At 42.1% G+C, this 20716-nt stretch overlaps 1 protein-coding gene across 5 annotated transcripts in view; it reads right to left on the reverse strand.

Moving 5' to 3' along the window:
* Positions 1-13382: 13382 nt before the first annotated feature.
* The window catches only part of LOC139547060 (LIM domain only protein 7-like), a 98585-nt gene continuing 91251 nt past the window's right edge, over positions 13383-20716 (reverse strand). For all 5 annotated transcript variants that reach the window (XM_071356113.1, XM_071356116.1, XM_071356115.1 and 2 more), the window contains 7 exons: positions 18828-18883; positions 18466-18624; positions 17885-18080; positions 17003-17353; positions 15540-15648; positions 14618-14720; positions 13383-14150 (listed from right to left, as the gene is read on the reverse strand). In XM_071356113.1, coding sequence (XP_071212214.1) covers positions 14131-14150; positions 14618-14720; positions 15540-15648; positions 17003-17353; positions 17885-18080; positions 18466-18624; positions 18828-18883 — 994 coding nt within the window. In that variant the 3' untranslated portion in view covers positions 13383-14130. The remainder of the gene's footprint in view (positions 14151-14617; positions 14721-15539; positions 15649-17002; positions 17354-17884; positions 18081-18465; positions 18625-18827; positions 18884-20716) is intronic.

A 20716-nucleotide genomic window follows, 5' to 3' on the forward strand; every position in this document is an offset into this window, starting at 1 on the left:
TCCTCCTCTGTTCCTCTGGTGATGTAGAGGTGAATCCAGGCCCTGCAGTACCTGGCTCCACTCCTATTCCCCAGGCGCTCTCTTTTGATGACTTCTGTAACCGTAATAGCCTTGGCTTCATGCATGTTAACATTAGAAGCCTCCTCCCTAAGTTTGTTTTGTTCACTGCTTTAGCACACTCTACCAACCCGGATGTTTTAGCCGTGTCTGAATCCTGGCTTAGAAAGACCACCAAAAATTCAGACATTTTCATCCCCAATTACAAGATTTTCAGACAAGATAGAACGGCCAAAGGGGGCGGTGTTGCAATCTACTGCAAAGACTGCCTGCAGAGTTCTGTTATACTATCCAGGTCTGTTCCCAAACAATTTGAACTTCTACTTTTAAAAATCCACCTCTCTAAAAACAAGTCTCTCACCGTTGCCGCCTGCTATAGACCACCCTCTGCCCCCAGCTGTGCTCTGGACACTATATGTGAACTGATTGCCCCCCATCTATCTTCAGAGCTCGTGCTGCTAGGCGACCTAAATTTGAACATGCTCAACACCCCAGCCACCCTACAATCTAAGCTTGATGCCCTCAATCTCACACAAATTATCAATGAACCTACCAGGTACCACCCCAATTCCGTAAACACGGGTACCCTCATAGATATCATCCTAACAAACTTGCCCTCCAAATACACCTCTGCTGTTTTCAACCAAGATCTCAGCGATCACTGCCTCATTGCCTGCATCCGTAATGGGTCAGCGGTCAAACGACCTCCACTCATCACTGTCAAACGCTCCCTGAAACACTTCAGCGAGCAGGCCTTTCTAATCGACCTGGCCGGGGTATCCTGGAAGGATATTGATCTCATCCCGTCAGTAGAGGATGCCTGGTCATTTTTTAAAAATGCCTTCCTCACCATCTTGAATAAGCATGCCCCATTCAAGAAATTTAGAACCAGGAACAGATATAGCCCTTGGTTCTCTCCTGACCTGACTGCCCTTAACCAACAGAAAAACATCCTATGGCGTTCTGCATTAGCATCGAACAGCCCCCGTGATATGCAACTTTTCAGGGAAGCCAGAAACCAATATACACAGGCAGTTAGAACAGCCAAGGCTAGCTTTTTCAAGCAGAAATTTGCTTCCTGCAACACAAATTCAAAAAAGTTCTGGGACACCGTAAAGTCCATGGAGAATAAGAACACCTCCTCCCAGCTTCCAACCGCTCTGAAGATAGGAAACACTGTCACCACCGACAAATCCACTATAATTGAGAATTTCAATAAGCATTTTTCTACGGCTGGCCATGCTTTCCACCTGGCTACCCCTACCCCGGACAACAGCACTGCCCTCCCCTCTGCTACTCGCCCAAGCCTTCCCCATTTCTCTTTCTCCCAAATACAGTCAGCTGATGTTCTTAATGAGCTGCAAAATCTGGACCCTTACAAATCAGCCGGGCTAGATAATCTGGACCCTTTCTTTCTAAAACTATCTGCTGAAATTGTTGCCACCCCTATTACTAGCCTCTTCAACCTCTCTTTCGTGTCGTCTGAGATCCCCAAAGATTGGAAAGCAGCTGCGGTTATCCCCCTCTTCAAAGGGGGGGACACCCTTGACCCTAACTGCTACAGACCTATATCTATCCTACCCTGCCTTTCTAAGGTCTTCGAAAGCCAAGTCAACAAACAGATTACCGACCATTTCGAATCACACCACACCTTCTCCGCTATGCAATCTGGTTTCAGAGCTGGTCATGGGTGCACCTCAGCCACGCTCAAGGTCATAAACGATATCGTAACCGCCATCGATAGGAAACAATACTGTGCAGCCGTATTCATTGACCTGGCCAAGGCTTTTGACTCTGTCAATCACCACATCCTCATTGGCAGACTCGACAGCCTTGGTTTCTCTAATGATTGCCTCGCCTGGTTCACCAACTACTTCTCTGATCGAGTTCAGTGTGTCAAATCGGAGGGTCTGTTGTCCGGGCCTCTGGCAGTCTCTATGGGGGTGCCACAGGGTTCAATTCTTGGACCGACTCTCTTCTCTGTTTACATCAATGATGTCGCTCTTGCTGCTGGTGATTCTCTGATCCACCTCTACGCAGACGACACTATTCTGTATACTTCTGGCCCTTCTTTTGACACTGTGTTAACAACCCTCCAGGCGAGCTTCAATGCCATACAACTCTCCTTCCGTGGCCTCCAACTGCTCTTAAATACAAGTAAAACCAAATGCATGCTCTTCAACCGATCGCTGCCTGCTCCTGCCCGCCTGTCCAACATCACTACTTTGGACGGCTCTGACTTGGAATATGTGGACAACTACAAATACCTAGGTGTCTGGTTAGACTGTAAACTCTCCTTCCAGACCTACATCAAACATCTCCAATCCAAAGTCAAATCTAGAATTGGCTTCCTATTCCGCAACAAAGCATCCTTTACTCATGCTGCCAAACATACCCTTGTAAAACTGACCATCCTACCAATCCTCGACTTCGGTGATGTCATTTACAAAATAGCCTCCAAAACCCTACTCAATAAATTGGATGCAGTCTATCACAGTGCCATCCGTTTTGTCACCAAAGCCCCATATACTACCCACCACTGCGACCTGTACACTCTCGTTGGCTGGCCCTCGCTTCATACTCGTCGCCAAACCCACTGGTTCCAGGTCATCTACAAGACCCTGCTAGGTAAAGTCCCCCCTTATCTCAGCTCGCTGGTCACCATAGCAGCACCTACCTGTAGCACGCGCTCCAGCAGGTATATCTCTCTAGTCACCCCCAAAACCAATTCTTCCTTTGGACGCCTCTCCTTCCAGTTCTCTGCTGCCAATGACTGGAACGAACTACAAAAATCTCTGAAACTGGAAACACCTATCTCCCTCACTAGCTTTAAGCACCAGCTGTCAGAGCAGCTCATAGATTACTGCACCTGTACATAACCCATCTACAATTTAGCCCAAACAACTACCTCTTTACCTACTGTATTTATTTATTAATTTATTTTGCTCCTTTGCACCCCATTATTTCTGTCTCTACTTTGCACTTTCTTCCACTGCAAACCAACCATTCCAGTGTTTTTTAGTTTTTATTTTACTTGCTGTGTTGTACTCACTTCGCCTCCATGGCCTTTTTATATTTTATTTATTTATACATATATTTGTTTGCCTTCACCTCCCTTATCTCACCTCACTTGCTCACATTGTATATAGACTTATTTTTTTCACTGTATTATTGACTATATGTTTGTTTTACTCCATGTGTAACTATGTGTTGTTGTATGTGTCGAACTGCTTTGCTTTATCTTGGCCAGGTCGCAATTGTAAATGAGAACGTGTTCTCAATTTGCCTACCTGGTTAAATAAAGGTTAAATAAATAAAAAATAAAAAAAATTATGTCTTCATACAATGCTGCATTTTGGTCCGACCCTTACTCCTTCTCCTCATCGGAGGAGGAATTAGACAGCCGTAACAGTAAGGGATGTTACATTTGTCATTGTATCTGGATGGCCAGATACAAATTAGTTTTCGATCACCAATTAGCTATTATGAGAGCCAATAAATTGGCTATTGTCCAATTTAAGGGCTCATCAATGGGTGAACTGTGATAAATGTCTGTCACTACTGTAAACCGAGAATTGTATTCTAAAAATATAAACACAACATCTACAGTGGTACAAATACATTATTTCAAAATGTATATGTTTATTAGGCTACTGTGCAGTGTCTTTAAATACAATCAAGCATTTCAGTTATAAATAGAAATAACAAAGGGAGCCTTGAATAATGAAACAATATATACAGTGGGGCAAAAAAGTATTTAGTCAGCCACCAATTGTGCAAGTTCTTTCACTTAAAAAGATGAGAGAGGCCTGTAATTGTCATCATAGGTACACTTCAACTATGACAGACAAAATGAGAAAAATAAATCCAGAAAATCACATTGTAGGATTTTTTATGAATTTATTTGCAAATGATGGTGGAAAATAAGTATTTGGTCAATAACAACGTTTATCTCAATACTTTGTTATATACCCTTTGTTGGCAATGACAGAGGTCAAACGTTTTCTGTAAGTAGAAAGAGGAGGAAGGGAAGCGCTACTAAGGTACACTATAGTATATTTTGGTAGATAGAAGGTGCTCTTTGGTAAAAGGTGTAAATTGGTCATCAAAAAGAAAAGAGGACCAAGGCACTGGGTGTTCTGATGCTTCTAGCTTGGAGTTGTATGCTCATGATAACATAGCTACAGTATTTCACCTTTTCATGTGTATATTATTGCTTACTAGGTGTGTCCAATTTGGTAACCACTCCCTCTTCTAATTAGGGCTAATTGGAAAAGCCTTTCAAAAGAGGACATTGTATTCTCTTTTTTCTGTACTCCCTGACGAAGGCCATGCAGCCGAAACGCGTCGGTTTTTAAACAACTTTGTTTTCTGTAAGTCTTCACAAGGTTTTCACACACTGTTGTTGGTATTTTGGCCCATTCTTCCATGCAGATCTCCTCTAGAGCAGTGATGTTTTGGGGCTGTTGCTGGGCAACACGGACTTTCAACTCCCTCCAAAGATTTTCTATGGGGTTGAGATCTGGAGACTGGCTAGGCCACTCCAGGACCTTGAAATGCTTCTTACGAAGCTACTCCTTCGTTGCCCGGGCGGTGTGTTTGGGATCATTGTCATGCTGAAAGACCCAGCCACGTTTCATCTTCAATGCCCTTGCTCATGGAAGGAGGTTTTCACTCAAAATCTCACGATACATGGCCCCATTCAAATACTTTTTTTGCCCCACTGTAAATGGCAACATGTCGGCAAAGGCCATTGAATTGAGGAATTAATTTGACTGTTTTTAATCTTGGCTGTACTAAAGACTTTTTTTGTTTGTTGTTAGAACAGACTTTGGGATTGATTATAATGTGTTTGATTACATGTTTTCAAAATGTCTCCAGCTGTCCATCACTACTGTAGACCAAGAACTGTATTGTTTGCAAATATATAAAAACAGAAATACATTTACATAAGTATTCAGACCCTTTGCTATGAGACTCGAAAAGGAGCTCAGGTCCATCCTGTTTCCATTAATCATCCTTGAGATTGGACATGATTTGGAAAGGCACTATATAAGGTCTCACAGTTGACAGTGCATGTCAGAGCAAAAACAAAGCCATGAGGTCGAAGGAATTGTCTGTCGAGCTCCGAGACAGGATTGTGTCCAGGCACAAATCTGGTGGAGAGCAGATGCTGGAAGAGTGCGGGACTGCTGTAACAATTGTCCATTTACAAAGTGTGTCCCTTGCCGAGATGAGGAGTCAGCATGGTCATCACCACGGACCCGGACACCCCAAGCCCCTCATAATGTTGGATGTCAGTGGTGGACCCTGTGTAAACTGTAATGTCCTGGACAAATCCTGTCTTCAAATTTCACATGACAAAGAACTTGAACCCAAACCTGTGCCTTTTGGAGGGAATATATTGACGTAACACCAGCCTAACTTTGCATACATGAAGGGCACTTTTCAGCATTTGCTGTATGATCGATGAGAATCTCCATATAGCAAATGTACGGTCCCTTACTAGATGTCCGCGAATGTGTCTAAAATTCGCCGACGGCGGCGGGCCGTGCACCGGGGCCAGATCTTCTGGGAAGTCATCGAACGAAGTATCTCGGACATTCGGTTTCCGTTTTATAAAAATGTTGGTATTTTTTCCGCTGTCCCGGTGGAATCTTATTGCAAATGTACAAAACATCACCAATCACGACATGGCCATTTCTCCTAAATAGAAAAGATGTCGAAGACGAAACTTGGTGAGCATAGGTTTGGACTAATGGGTTGTTAGTCCAGAAACAAGATGGCGTTGAGGCCTCAACGCTTTTTGAGTTAAGGCCATAATTCTGGGATTAAAGGTCAAAAATGAAAATAGAGCGCTAATTTGACCGCTTTCACGTCAAAGTACATGAACCTACGGTGTCAGGAAAAAAGAACCAGACATTTATCTATCGTAATTTAAGAGAAATCGTACAATCTACAATTGGTGATGTTCAAAGAAATTTACAGATCCAGTTGCGGCGTGTTCAGACGAATCCGTTAAGGCGGGTTTCGGAGCTCCGGCGAGATTTCTGTGATTATCTGAAATCACACACACTCATTCAACCCTCTGTAAATCAGTCAGTTCTTAACGTAAAGACTTAAAACTCAAAATTCTGTAAGAGCCTACCCCAAGGAGGATATGTATTCACTTTCAGCTTGGGGTCATAGGGGCTGTTTCGAAGGTTTAAAAAGGTCAGATCTTTCCAAAACTTCATATGTGTGATTAGGCAACCCTCATGAACTGTAAATCAGTCATTTCTCCCAACAGATGTCAAAGAAAAATCTTTCTCTCTCTCTCTTTCTCTCTCTCTCTCTCTCTCACTCACTCACTCACTCACTCACTCACTCACTCACACACACACACACACACACACACACACAGCAAGGGTGGAGTGACACAGTGCGGGGCTTAAAGACACACAAAGCCTGCAATGGCATTACCATAATCTCTAGGCTGTGCCGAGTTCAACGAGATGCACCGCTTGACCGTAGCTCGCTCGGTCTGAGCGCAGCGACCGTGAAAAATGAGTAGGCCCATAATGGGCCTAAATTTCAGGTGCTTTTGGGTGACAGCGGGAGAACCGTTAGGGTTAGAAGCACAATTCGACCTCAGGAACATTTCTGAAGTCCTCCCGATCTGTGCAAGCCTAACCTTGACCGTGTGGCATTAACCCTTAAGAGTGAAAATGTGTTTACATCAAACAGTTTGCAATGACTTCTCTCCCCATAGGAATACATTGCCTGCTCCCCTAAATTCAACCTGAAGCTTATGTGGGTTATGAATGCCTTATGAACCTGTCTTCGATGACAATTCATCAGGGCACTATGAGGTCTACCTGTGTTGATTCTAAGCTTCCTGGAGCAACCGGAAGTGGTTCAATTTACCTTAAAAATGCAGAGTGCCAAATTCAAATAAATTACTATAAAAATCCAACTTTAATGAAATCACACATGAAAGTCACCAAATTAAAGCTACCCTTGTTGTGAATCCAGCCAACATGTCTGATTTCAAAAAGGATTTACGGCGAAAGCACACCAAACGATTATGTTAGGTCAGTACATAGCCACAGAAAAACACAGCCATTTTTCCAGCCAAAGAGAGGATTAACAAAAAGCAGAAATAGAGATAAAATTAATCACTAACCTTTGATGATCTTCATCAGATGACACTCATAGGACTTCATGTTACACAATACATGTATGTTTTGTTCGGTAAAGTTCATATTTATATCCAAAAATCTGAGTTTAGGCAGGATGCTACTGTCTCACTTGGCAAAAAGCCAGAGAAAATGCAGAGCGCCATATTCAAATTAATTACTATGAAAATTACTATAAAATCAAACTTTCATTAAATCACACATGAAAGATACCAAATTAAAGCTACACTGGTTGTGAATCCAGCCAACATGTCATAATTCAAATAGGCTTTTCGGCGAAAGCATACAATGCTATTTTCTGAGGATAGCACCGTTGTAAACAAAGAGAGATAAGCATATTCCAACCCTGCAGGCACGACACAAAACGCAGAAATAAAAACATCATTCATGCCTTACCTTTGACGAGCTTCTGTTGTTGGCACTCCAATATGTCCCATAAACATTACAAATTGTCCTTTTGTTCGATTAATTCCGTCGATATGTCCAAAATGTCCATTTATTTGGCGCGTTTGATCCAGAAAAACACAGGTTCCAACTTGCTCAAACGTGATGACAAAATATCTCAAAGGTTACCTGTAAACTTTTCCCAAAAATTTCAAACTACTTTTGTAATAAAACTTTAGGTATTTTTTAATGTTAATAATCGATAAAATTGAAGACGGGATGATCTGTGTTCAATACAGGATTAAAACCAACCGTAGCATGCCTTCTGGTCATGCGCTTCAATCAAACAGGACACCTAGAGTGACTCGACTTCAAGATGGCCGTATTTCTTCATTAAACAAAGGAATAACCTCAACCAATTTCTCTAGACTGTTGACATCAAGTGGAAGCCGTAGGAACTGCAAGCAGGTCGCTTATAAATCTGGTTTCCCAATGAAATCTCATTGAAAAGAGAGTGACCTCGGGTTTCGCCTGCTAAATAAGTTATGTTATACTCACAGACATGATTCAAACAGTTTTAGAAACTTCAGAGTGTTTTCTATCCAAATCTACTAATAATATGCATATCTTATCTTATGTGGATGAGTAGCTGGCAGTTTAATTTGGTTATGCTTTTCATCCAAACGTGAAAATGCTGCCCCCTACCTTAGAGAAGTTAAGCACCATACTTTTTCACTCCATCCTTGCTGTGTGTGTGTGTGTGTGTGTGTGTGTGTGTGTGTGTGTGTGTGTGTGTGTGTGTGTGTGTGTGTGTGTGTGTGTGTGTGTGTGTGTGTGTGTGTGTGTGTGTGTGTGTGTGTGTGTGTGTGTGTGTGTGTGTGAGAGAGCTTTTCTTTGACATCTGTTGGGAGAAATGACTGATTTACAGTTCATGAGGGTTGCCTAATCACACAAATAAAGTTTTGAAAAGATCTGATCTTTTTAACCCTTCGAAACAGCACCTATGACACCATTTTAAGGCACTTCCGGTTGTCACAGGAAGCTATAAGTCAACACATGTCTTTATTGGGGTAGGCTCTTACATAATCCTGAGTTTTAAGTATTTATGTTAAGAATTGACTGATCTACACAGGGTTCAATGCAGTGAATTTCACAATTGCAGGTTAAGTATAATAAAACACCTTTAGGGTGAATTTAATCACTTCCGGTTGCTCCCGGAAGCTTAGAATCAACACAGGTAGACCTCATAGTGGCCTGATGGATTGTCATCGAAGACAGATTCATAAGACCTTCATAACCCACATAGGCTTCAGGTTGAATTTAGGGGTGCAGGCAATGTATTCCTATGGGAAGAGATGTCATTTTAAACTGTGAGATGAAAAAAAACTGTTTTTACTGTTAAGGGTTAATGCCACACGGTCAAGGTTAGGCTTTCACAGATCGGGAGGACCTTAGGAACATTCCTGTGGTTGAATTGTTCTTATAAACCTAACGGTTCCGCCGCTGTCTCCCAAAAGCCCCTGAAATTTAGGGCCAGGCTTCATTTTGGGCCTGTTTTTTTTCACGGTTGCTGCACTCAGAGCGAGCTACGGTCAAGCGGGGCGTCTCGTTGAACTCGGCACGGCCTGGAGACTATGGTGATGCCATTTTTAGTGTTGATTTCAGAATGTCATTTTGGTGATGGAACCTCAATGTTTAAACATATTGCAAATGTACAGAAGTCAACTAGCAAGTCAGTGTCCATCAGTCAATTAGATATTTTCTGACACCAAACTGATACAAACTCACTTTTTCCAACTCGTTTAGAAGCCAACTATCACATATTTCAGAGCAGGCCCATAATTCACAGCGCCTTCAGTTTAAAAAAAACAACATATAACACATAGTTACGTTCTAGCTGCGGGTCCAGTTGTGACATTATGTGTAGACCTATGTGAGGCAACCCCGAATCCCGAGTTTCGTCTCGATAGGTTATTCGGTGCTCGAGCAAGACCTTAATTCCATGCCTTGCTACGGGGTCCTTGAATGAGATATCGGACAGAAACGTTGTGGTCCGTCTCTATGGGCCGAGCCGGTTTCAATGCACCTAGTCAGCCTAGAGATTATGGTAATGCCATTGTAGGCTCTGAGTGTCTTTAAGCACCGCACTTTGTCACTCCATCCTTGCTGTGTGTGTGTTTGTGAGAGAGAGCTTTTCTTTGAAATCTGTTGGGAGAAATGACTGATTTACAGTTAATGAGGGTTGGCTATTCACACATATGAAGTTTTGAAAAGATCTGACCTTTTTAACCCTTCGAAACAGATACTATGACACCATTTTAAGGTACTTCTGGTTGACACAGGAAGCTCAAAGTGAACACATATCCTCCTTGGGGTAGGCTCTTATAGATTATTGAGTTTGAAAACTTTATGTTAAGAACTGACTTATTTACAGAGGGTTAAATGAGTGTGTGTTATTTCAGAAAATCACAGAAACTTCTTGAGGATAGGGTGCAGAGTTTTCACTTAGGGAAAAATAGCGTGCGCAATTTCAACTTCGTGCTACTCATCCCCAGAATATAAGATATGCATATTATTAGTAGATTTGGATAGAAAACACTCTGAAGTTTCTAAAACTGTTTTAATCATATCTGTAAGTATAACAGAACTTATATAGCAGTCAAAACCCTGAGGACTAACTTTTTTCTTTTTAAGTTCTTGTATGTTCAATGGTTTGTTATGGGCAAACCAGAATTCTAATCACTATCCACGTAGTTCCTACTGCTTCCACTGGATGTCGCCATTGTATGGAAAAAGGTTAAGGTTTTTCCTTAGTTAACAGAGAAAGATATTGACCCGGAAGTGGAGTGACGTCGTGTGTTTATGTTTGAGAGTTGAGCAAGACTTGAAAAGTACCGTGAGTTTGTTGATATCCTGTATTGAAAACAGATTGACCAGTCTTCAATTTGATCGATTATTAACGTTTACAAATAACTTAAGTTGTATTACAAAAGTACTTTGAAATGTTTTGGCAAAGTTTAGAGGTAATTTTTTTGATATTTTGTCGTGATTTTGCACAACAATTGAACGCTGTTTTTCCTGGTACAACGGCGCCAAATAAATGGACAATTTGGATATATATGGACGGAATTAATCGAACTAAAGGACCATTTGTGATGTTTATGGGACATATTGGAGTGCCAACAAAAGAATCTCGTCAAAGGTAATGCATGTTTTATATTTTATTTCTGCGTTTTGAGTAGCGCCGGCATGGTTGAAATTGTCAAAAAAGAGAGTGTAGCCATTGCACTATCATCAGATAATAGCATCTTATGCTTTCGCCGAAAAGCCTTTTTGAAATCTGACATGTTGGCTGGATTCACAACGAGTGTAGCTTTAATTTGGTATCTTATATGTGTAATTTAATAAAGTTTGATTTTATAGATTTTTTTTTGAATCTGGCGCTCTACATTTTAACAGGCTGTTGGGACGCAAGCGTCCCGCGATCCCAGAGAGGTTAAATTACGATAGATAAATGGCTGGTTCTTTTTTTCCTGACACTGTAGGTTTATGTACTTTGACGTGAAGCGGTCAAATTAGGGCTCTATTTTAGTTTTTGACCTTTAATCCCAGAAAAATGGCCATATCTCAAAAAGCGTTGCGGCCTCAACACCATCTTGTTTGTGGCCAATTGCCCATTATGCCAAACCTATGCTCACCAAGTTTCGTCTTCGAAATCTTTTCCGTTTAGGAAAAAAGGCCACGTCGTGATTGGTGATGTTTTGTACATTTGCAATATGATTCCATTCGCCCTCTGGTGGGATATACCGGGACAGCAGAAAAACGACCAAAATTTGAGAATTTTATAAAGCGGAAACTGAATGTCCGAGAAATTTCGTTCGATGACTTCCTGAAAGATCTGGCCCCCGTGCACGGCCCGCCGCCATCCGCAAATTTTAACAACGTTCGCGGACGTCTAGTAAGGGACCGTACATTTGCAATATGGTGTTTCTCATCAACCATACGGCAAATGTCAAAATGTTCCCTTCATGTATGAAAAATAGAATTGAAACTTGTATCACATTATAATAAATGGTGAAATAAGTAAAGCCAGTTATAATTTAATGGCTTAGCAGATAATAAGAAAATACTAAAATACGTATTTACTTGGCTAAAAGAAAATAAATATAATATACTGTACCACTCAAAAGTTTGGACACACCTACCCATTCAAGGGTTTTTCTTTATTTTTACAATTTTCTACATTGTAAAATAATAGTGAAGACATCAAAACTATAAATAACACATATGGAATCATGTAGTAACCAAAAAAGTGTTCAACAAATCAAAATAGATTTTAGATTCTTCAAAGTAGATACCCTTTGCCTTGATGACAGCTTTGCACGCTCTTGGCATTCTCTCAACCAGCTTCACCTGGAATGCTTGAAGAAGTTCCCACATATGTTGAGCACTTGTTGGCTGTTTTTCCTTCACTCTGCAGTCCAACTCATCCCAAATCATCTCAATTGGGTTGAGGTCGGGTGATTGTGGAGGCCAGGGCATCAGATGCAGCACTCCATCATTTCTTGGTCAAATAGCCCTTACACAGCCTGGAGGTGTGTTGGGTCATTGTCATGTTGATAAACAAATGATCTAATTTCCATTGCTCAAGTTTCTTCTTCTTATTGGTTTCCTTTAGTAGTGGTTTCTTTGCAGCAATTCGACCATGAAGGCCTGATTCATGTAGTCTCCTCTGAAGAGTTGATGTTGAGATGTGTCTGTTACTTGAACTCTGTGAGGCATTTATTTGGGCTGCAATTTCTGAGGCTGGTAACTCTAATGAATTTATCATCTGCAGCAGAAGTAACTCTGGGTCTTCCTTTCCTGTGGCGGACCTCATTAGAGCCAGTTTCATCAAAGCCATTGATGGTTGTTGCGACTGCACTTGAAGAAACTTTCAAAGTTCTTGAAATTTTCCTGATTGACTGACCATGTCTTAAAGTAATGATGGACTGTTGTTTGTCTTTGCTTATTTGAGCTGTTCTTGCCATAATATGGACTTGGTCAAATAGGGCTATCTTCTGTATACCACCCTACCTTGTCACAAAACAACTGACTGGCTCAAACACATTAAATTACACAAATTCGCTTTTAACAAGGCACACCTGTTAATTGAAATGCATTCCAGGTGACTACCTCATGAATTTGGTTGAGAGAATGCCAAGAGTGTGCAAAGCTGTTAAGGAAAAGGGAGATTACTTTGAAGAATCTCAAATATAATTTGTTATATATGATTTGTTGAACACTTTTATGGTTACTACATGATTCCATATGTGCTATTTCATAGTTTTGATATCTTCACTATTATGCAATGTAGAAAATAGTATGAAATAAAGAAAAACCTTGGAATGAGTGGGTGTGTCCAAGCTTTTGAGTGGTACTGTATGTTTATGCAGATATCAATTCATTATACAGCCCAAATGGAAGAATACATTAAGAGAATAGCTTATCGTAGTGAGTAATGTAAGAATGCGTGGGGGAATTAAATATGCATGACAAATTGGCTTTGGAGGACGTACGGCATGCATGTCCGCTCAACCCTGCTCATCAACTCATTGAAAGGAGAAAGAGAGAGAATATAGGTTAAGAGAAAGAGAATGAAACAGAATAGGGAAGACCTAGGGAAGAGAGCGGGAGAAGGATGTAAAGGAGGATGAGAGACAGCAATACAAGAGAAGAAAATGAGAGGAATCTATTGAAAAAGACGAAGACCAAGTCAGAGACCACGATTTACTCATTTTATTTACAAATTTTGCCTTAATGCCATACATTATAATGATTTACATTTTTCTCAGCCCCCCAAAAATGTTAACTCCTAAAATGTATAAGATTAATGCGAAACAACAACTCCCCAATAAGTTCTCTCTCTAACAAATCATGCTAGTTTTTAAATATATTTTCAATCCATTCACTTTAAATAATCTCCCCCCATCACAAACAAAAAAGGCACATCGATAAAAATAGAGTCAACAACAAACTTGTTGTAACTAAAACATTTGCAGGCGAAAATGAGAATAAATCGCAGACTTCCCCCCCAGCCTAACATGAAATCTCTGAAATATGAAGTAATCAGGATCAATAATCTCATGAACAAGACCAAAATCAATTTCCAGTATTGTTTCGTTAGGGTTGCAAAATTTCCAAAACCCGCCACCAGTGATTTCTGATAAACCCATGAAATTTGGGAAAGTTTTCAGAATTTTCCAACCCTATTTTCAGCTAAAAGTCTAAAACTCGCAGGTGCATGCACATCCCTCCTACTTTATACAAGCAATTGGTTAAAATAATACGTTGATATCAACATTTTCACTTTTTTGGTCAATCTCACCCTCTCAAGCGTACAGTAGAAATAAAGAATAAGATAGTTGTTAATTGAAGAATCAGGGCTTTTTGTCAAATCACAAAACACATTAATACATCTGAAGTTACGGCTGGTTGCAGTGGTCATGGGTTGTTGTCAAGTAGTGCGTTGTCACAATGTTGGCTGTCCAGCTAGAGGGGAAAGAAGATAGAGGTTATAACACGATACGAAATGATACTATTCGATAACACAACAACACATCATATCACTAAACGACACGGCACGACTCAACACAACAAACAATAGTAACAGGAGCCCTGTTACTATTGGCGATACCGGTCAGGTATGAGTATGGAGTTTTTATAAATGGTGGCAGGTAGTCTAGTGGTTAGAGCGTTGGGCCAGTAACTGAAAGGTCGCTAGTTCAAATCCCTGAGCTGAACATTTTGAAATGATGTGCCCTTGAGCAAGGCACTTAACCCTAATTGCTCCAGGGGTGCTGAACAATGGTGACCACACTCTCAAGGGGAGTTGGGATATGCAAAAACGTATTTCCAATTTACACATGTACATGTAAGCACCCACCAAATTATTATTATTCAGCTTTGATTCTAGTTGGCTCACTTTTCAGCTGGTACCCAGCTAATGTCATACTCACTTTTGAATCGCATGTAGCAGGAGTTACAGTAGAGCTGTTGTTTACGTATTCTGACCTCAGCTCCGGCCTCCGATCCTCCTAGGTCAGACTTACAGTCGATGCACTGGAGGATAGGGAGAGAGGGAAATGGTCAATGAGGGCTAGCCCAGATCCCTCACTATCAGATGGGGGAGAGGAGAGGAAAGTTGCCCCCTGGAGGAAATATGAGTTCCACAGACAGAGCAGCCATGGGGAGAGTGCTAGACATATACCCATGGAGCCACAACCAGATAGACAGAGCCCATGAGAGACACCTGACACTTGACTGACAGACAGAGAGACCAATGAGATTATAAATAACTGACAGTTCAAGCACAATGTAGGGACTTTTGGAAGCTCGTCATGATGTCAGCAGCAAGTGCTGGTGATAGGTAATAGTGAGGTGAAGGATTGGTTAGTGAGGTTTGGCACAAATGCAGTCAGATTTCCTGAAATGCTCATAAAACCATGAAAACAATGTCCCAAACTGTTTGCCATTTCTGCAGCAAGTTATAGATCTTAGGGAATTTGGAAGAAACTGTATTTTTCAATTAGCTAAAAAGATAATGGAAACATTACTCCAGTCAAGTTACACTGGAAACCTTAATTAAATGGTAATCATTGGCCGCATTGGAAAAGTCATCAACTATCCATTTTACAACCCAGTGGGACTTCTGTTTCCTTGGTTTTGTGTGTACGGTTATAAAGGATCAGACCAGATTGTGATCCATTCATGCTGGTTAGGTTAGTGTAACATTAATCAGGGTCAAGTTGTCCATATTAGTACAGTCTCATTCCGTGGATAAGGTTAGTACTGAGAGGATCAGGCAGGTTTAGTCTTTGCTATGGACCAATCATGACCTCAATCTCCAGGTCAGGGAGGTCTTGAACTTTGAATTCTCACCTTGAAACAGGTCAAATGATAGCAGAGTCCCAGGGACTCGATGATCATGGCGGCTCCCTTGCCCAGCACCGTGTCACAGAACGTACAGACTTTCTTGCCACTCACTGACCTGAGATTACAGAACGCAAAACCATAACTTGACTGGAGAACACAGACACACAGACTGGAGAACCGAAAATATACATGCCCACCCACGCACCATCAACCACACTGGATAACTGAGAATACACACACATTCCTATCCAAACAAAAATACTTTCATAATTGTTCATGTTATATGTGTATTCGATGGTCACCTCCCTGACCAAGGCCCTTCTCCCCCGATTGCTCAATTTACCACAGGTAGACTCCAATGAAGTTGTAGAAACATCTCAAAGATGATCAATGGAAACATGATCCACCTGAGCTCAATTTTGAGTCACTTAGCCTACTCGAACAGAGAGGAATGCTATTTATGTTAGCTAGCTGGCTAAGGCTATCCAACACTGGAACGCTTTTGGTTTTATTAATTTATTGCCACTGTGGGCCGCTAGTGTAAATGCTAAATTGCTTGCTGTACACTGAACTGTGTGATTGTAGCGGATTTACTAACGAGTTAGTTCTAGTAACTATGACGTTAGCTAATATGGTTGACAGCGATGTAGGCTGTGTGTAGTGGTTAGCGGTTATGGTATGAAGGTTTAGCTTGGAGAGGTCAAGACAGCTGTTGTGTTGTGCACTGTCCACAAGCGAAGGGAAAAGGTAAACTTTGATGAGAGAAGGAATTATACAACGAGAAAAGTGATAGTGCTGTTTGTATGTGGCTGCTATGAAAGTGAACTGTGTGCGTGGTGATCAGGGGTGTATTCATTTCGTCGATTCTGTTGAAAAAGGTTTCTTAATTGGAAGCAAATGAAACGGGGATAGACCTACCTGAAATTTGTCCAATAGAAACTCTTGGAATGTTTTGCAACTGTTTGGACTAATGATTACAACATAGATCAACTAGATGCAGGCAAGAGTGTGCAAGGTGGTATTAAATGTCATCTTGTTTACTCCAATTTGTCTCTCGACATGTGCACCTACGTGATACACTTTCATTCGTAGGCTAGGTTGTAGCAACCTCATGATGGGTATAGGGAAAATTTGAGTGTCATGTAGTTGCCTAAACCTATCAATGTTACATTGAGCTGGGTGAATGGAATATGAATGACAGTCATTCAATATGCTGTAATATAAATAAATAAAAAAGAAACCGTGGTTCACGTTTGTGGTGAACACAAACACCTAAACACAGACATTTTGACGCATGTCAGCATTTGTAACTTTGAGCAAGGGTTTTTGGTGTTAACCTTAACCCCAGATCAAGAATCTGACTTTTAGCTCCAATATCTGACATTGTATCAGTGATTGGGAGAAAATCTACCGACTCAGTTTTTTGGCAAGCAGCAGTGTGCCACGTGATTGGACGTTGGATGTTTTACCTGCTGCGTTGCTGTGAGGATGGGCGTGACTCGGGTTCGGGGCCAAGAGAAGGGGTGGGGGATGGCAATGGTGAGCGCAGGGACCAGGAAGATAGGTTACACCCCCCGGCCTCTCTGAGGGAGCTCATGGAGAGGGAGGAGGGCAGGGTGGCTAAGCCAGGACGACTTCCGACCCCGCCGCTGTATCCACCACCACCGTAGGCAACACCGCCATAGGAGGATGTAGTTTTGAGGCCAGAAAGGGCTAAAGGAGGCTGGCTGTAGTTGGGGATGGACGAGGTGCTTCCCGGTGTCCATGACGAGCGCCAGGAAGAACGGGGCTCGGTGTCCAGGTTGTCCAGAGACTCGCCTCTGAAAAGTTGAACACATTCCCGGATGTTAGCGGGTTAGCGTAAGCACCCAAATAGCCTGGACACCACAGGCCATTATGTTTCTGATTTAGCCGACTCTTTTGATAACTGCAACAGAAAAGAGACTGGCATCCAGGCTAGAGCCCAAAATGTTAAAGTCACTAAAAACAGTTACTTCGACTAACATAGTTGTTGTAAATGATGTGTTACCATGTTACACACACTCATTCAAGCTAGCAGTATACAGCATTAAACCCCTGGTGGCCCAATCTAGGCAGTTTAGTGTGCTGTCCATATTGGAACAGAGTAGTCACAAATCCATGGAAGGCGTGTCAGAGTTCCTTGGAGTTGGTGTCAGAGTCATGTGGAGCTGTCCTAATATGGACACCCAGGTGAGTCCCAGGTAGAGTACCCTCTAATAGGGCCATTGAGGGTGGCTTAACCCCTATCTATCATTCAACACACACATTGTACTGTACTGATCCACCTCCCCCACGCCAGCGGAGCCCCAGTCAAGCCCCAGGAAGAGTACCTCCTGATGGGGCTGGCAGTGGGGTCCTTGCTGGTGGTGGTGCTGGTGGAGCGTTGGCGAATCCAGCTGTTGTCTGTGACCAGGTTGGTCTTCTTCTTCATCTCCTGCAGGATCTGCTGCCTCTCCAGCTCCGCCTGGGGTACGCTCTGCTGGCCCTTCCTCCCCAATCCTTCGCCTATCCCACCGCTGCTAGTCACTGTGGGCCAATGAGAGAGAAGAGGGAATCAGAAAATAAAGATGGGTCAATGGGAGAGGAGAGGGAGTCAGGGGATAGACATGAGAGCCAATCAGATTAGATGGAAGTCCAGAAATAGACTGTAGACCAGTGATTCATCCAGGAAACACCAATAAGACCAGTGATTCATTATTGTGACAGAGCCACTGGAGAGGACAGATTCATTTTCTGTATTCAGCTTCAGTGACCAATAGGACAATATCAAGACATATTATAAAATCTGGAAGCGTCTGTTTATATATTCATTCATGCTAAACGCGATTGATCGGCTGAGCTGGTTGATTGACTGGGTCCTGCATTGATTAGACAGGAGCGGTCGAGGAACGGTCGAGGCTGTGAACCACACCTCTTTCTGGCTCTCTGTATCTCATGGCGTTTAGGATGTCTCTCCTCTCCAACTCCAGCTCTGACGCAGCTCGGAGACTCTGGGCCTTTTTGTCTGCTTTACGTCTCAATTCCTCCTCCAGTAACCTCTGGGCCATGCCCCCCGAGCTGCCATACCGGCCTGGGCACAGTGTGTACAGTATTCACACTCACTGACATACAGTTACTTACACGGGTGCACGCACGCACACGCACACACACACGCACATCTTCCCTTGCTAATTTGAGCAGCTAAGTAATGGTTCAACTTCCACCAAAAGGTCAATAAGGATTAACGAATATTGATGAATACATTGATGAGGACATTAATATATCCCCACTGACCTTTAGTCTCTGTTTTCTCCACGTCGTCCAGCTCGGGAGTAGATTTCGACTTTGCCCTGCCAATCACAACAAAACACATTTAGGGGCTGATAATCAAGGAAATTCATTGTCTCTCGAATCAATGTACACTGTAAAACACATGATTGATTTACTTGGTCGACGTTCCAAATGGTACCCTATTCCCTACAAAGTGTACTACATTTGACCAGGGCCCTTGGGGCTCTTTGTATTTTCAAATGCGTACAGTTCAATACATGAACACATACAGTACATGAGTGGCCTGCAATGCAGATAAGCCTTCAGGCTTTGTTGCGTAATCTCTGTGATACCACTTTTTTACTTTACAGTGCATTCGGAAAGTATTCAGGCCCCTTGACTTTTTCCATATTTTGTTACGTTACAGCCTTATTCTAAAATGGATTAAATGTTTTTTTTTCTCTCAACAATCTACACACAATACCCTATAATGACAAAGCAAAACAGGTTTTTAGAAACCTTTGCACAAAAAATGAATACAACTAAATATAACATTTACATAAGTATTCAGATCCTTTACTCAGTACTTTGTTGAAGCACCTTTGGCAGAGATTTCAGCCTTCAGTCCTCTTGTTTTTTTTATTGAAATACATTTTTATTTCACATTTATTTAACCAGGTAGGCTATTTGAGAAAAAGTTCTCATTTGCAACTGCGACTTGGCCAAGATAAAGCATAGCAATTCGACACATACAACAACACAGAGTTGCACATGGAATAAACAAAACATAGTCAATAATACAGTAGAACAAAAGAAAACATAACATCTATATACAGTGAGTGCAAATGAGGTAAGATAAGGGAGTTAAGGCAATAAATAGGCCATGGTGGTGAAGTAATTACAATATAGCAATTAAACACTGGAATGGTAGATGTGCAGAAGATGAATGTGCAAGTAGAGATACTGAGGTGCAGAGGAGCAAGATAAATAAATAAATAATGTATGGGGATGAGGTAGGTAGATAGATGGGCTGTATGGGGATGAGGTAGGTAGATAGATGGGCTGTTTACGGATGGGCTATGTACAGATGCAGTGATCTGTGAGCTGCTCTGACAGCTGGTGCTTAAAGCTAGTGAGGGAGATATGAGTCTCCAGCTTCAGAGATTTTTGCAGTTCGTTCCAGTCATTGGCAGCAGAGACCTGGAAGGCAAGACGACCAAAGGAGGAATTGGCTTTGGGGGTGACCAGTGAGATATACCTGCTGGAGCGCGTGCTACGAGTGGGTGCTGCTATGGTGACCAGTGAGCTGAGATAAGGCGGGGCTTTACCTAGCAGAGACTTGTAGATAACCTGTAGCCAGTGGGTTTGGCGACGAGTATGAAGCGAGGGCCAACCAACGAGAGCTTACAGGTCGCAATGGTGGGTAGTGTATGGGGCTTTGGTGACAAAACGGATGGCACTGTGATAGACTGCATCCAGTTTGTTGAGTAGAGTGTTGGAGGCTATTTTATAGATGACATCACCGAAGTCGAGGATCGGTAGGATGGTCAGTTTTACGAGGGTATGTTTGGCAGCATGAGTGAAGGATGCTTTGTTGCGATACAGGAAGCCAATTCTAGATTTAATTTTGGATTGGAGAGGCTTAATGTGAATCTGGAAGGAGAGTTTACAGTCTAACCAGACACCTAGGTATTTGTAGTTGTCCACGTATTCTAAGTCAGAGCCGTCCAGAGTAGTGATGCTGGATGGGCGAGCAGGTGCGGGCAGTGATCGGTTGAATGGCATGCATTTAGTTTTACTTGCGGTTAAGAGCAGCTGGAGGCCACGGAAGGAGAGTTGTATGGCATTGAAGCTCGTCTGGAGGTTAGTTAACACAGTGTCCAAAGTGGGGCCAGAAGTATACAGAATGGTGT

The sequence above is a fragment of the Salvelinus alpinus genome, chromosome 20 (genome assembly GCF_045679555.1).
Source record: "Salvelinus alpinus chromosome 20, SLU_Salpinus.1, whole genome shotgun sequence".
NCBI lineage: Eukaryota > Metazoa > Chordata > Actinopteri > Salmoniformes > Salmonidae > Salvelinus > Salvelinus alpinus.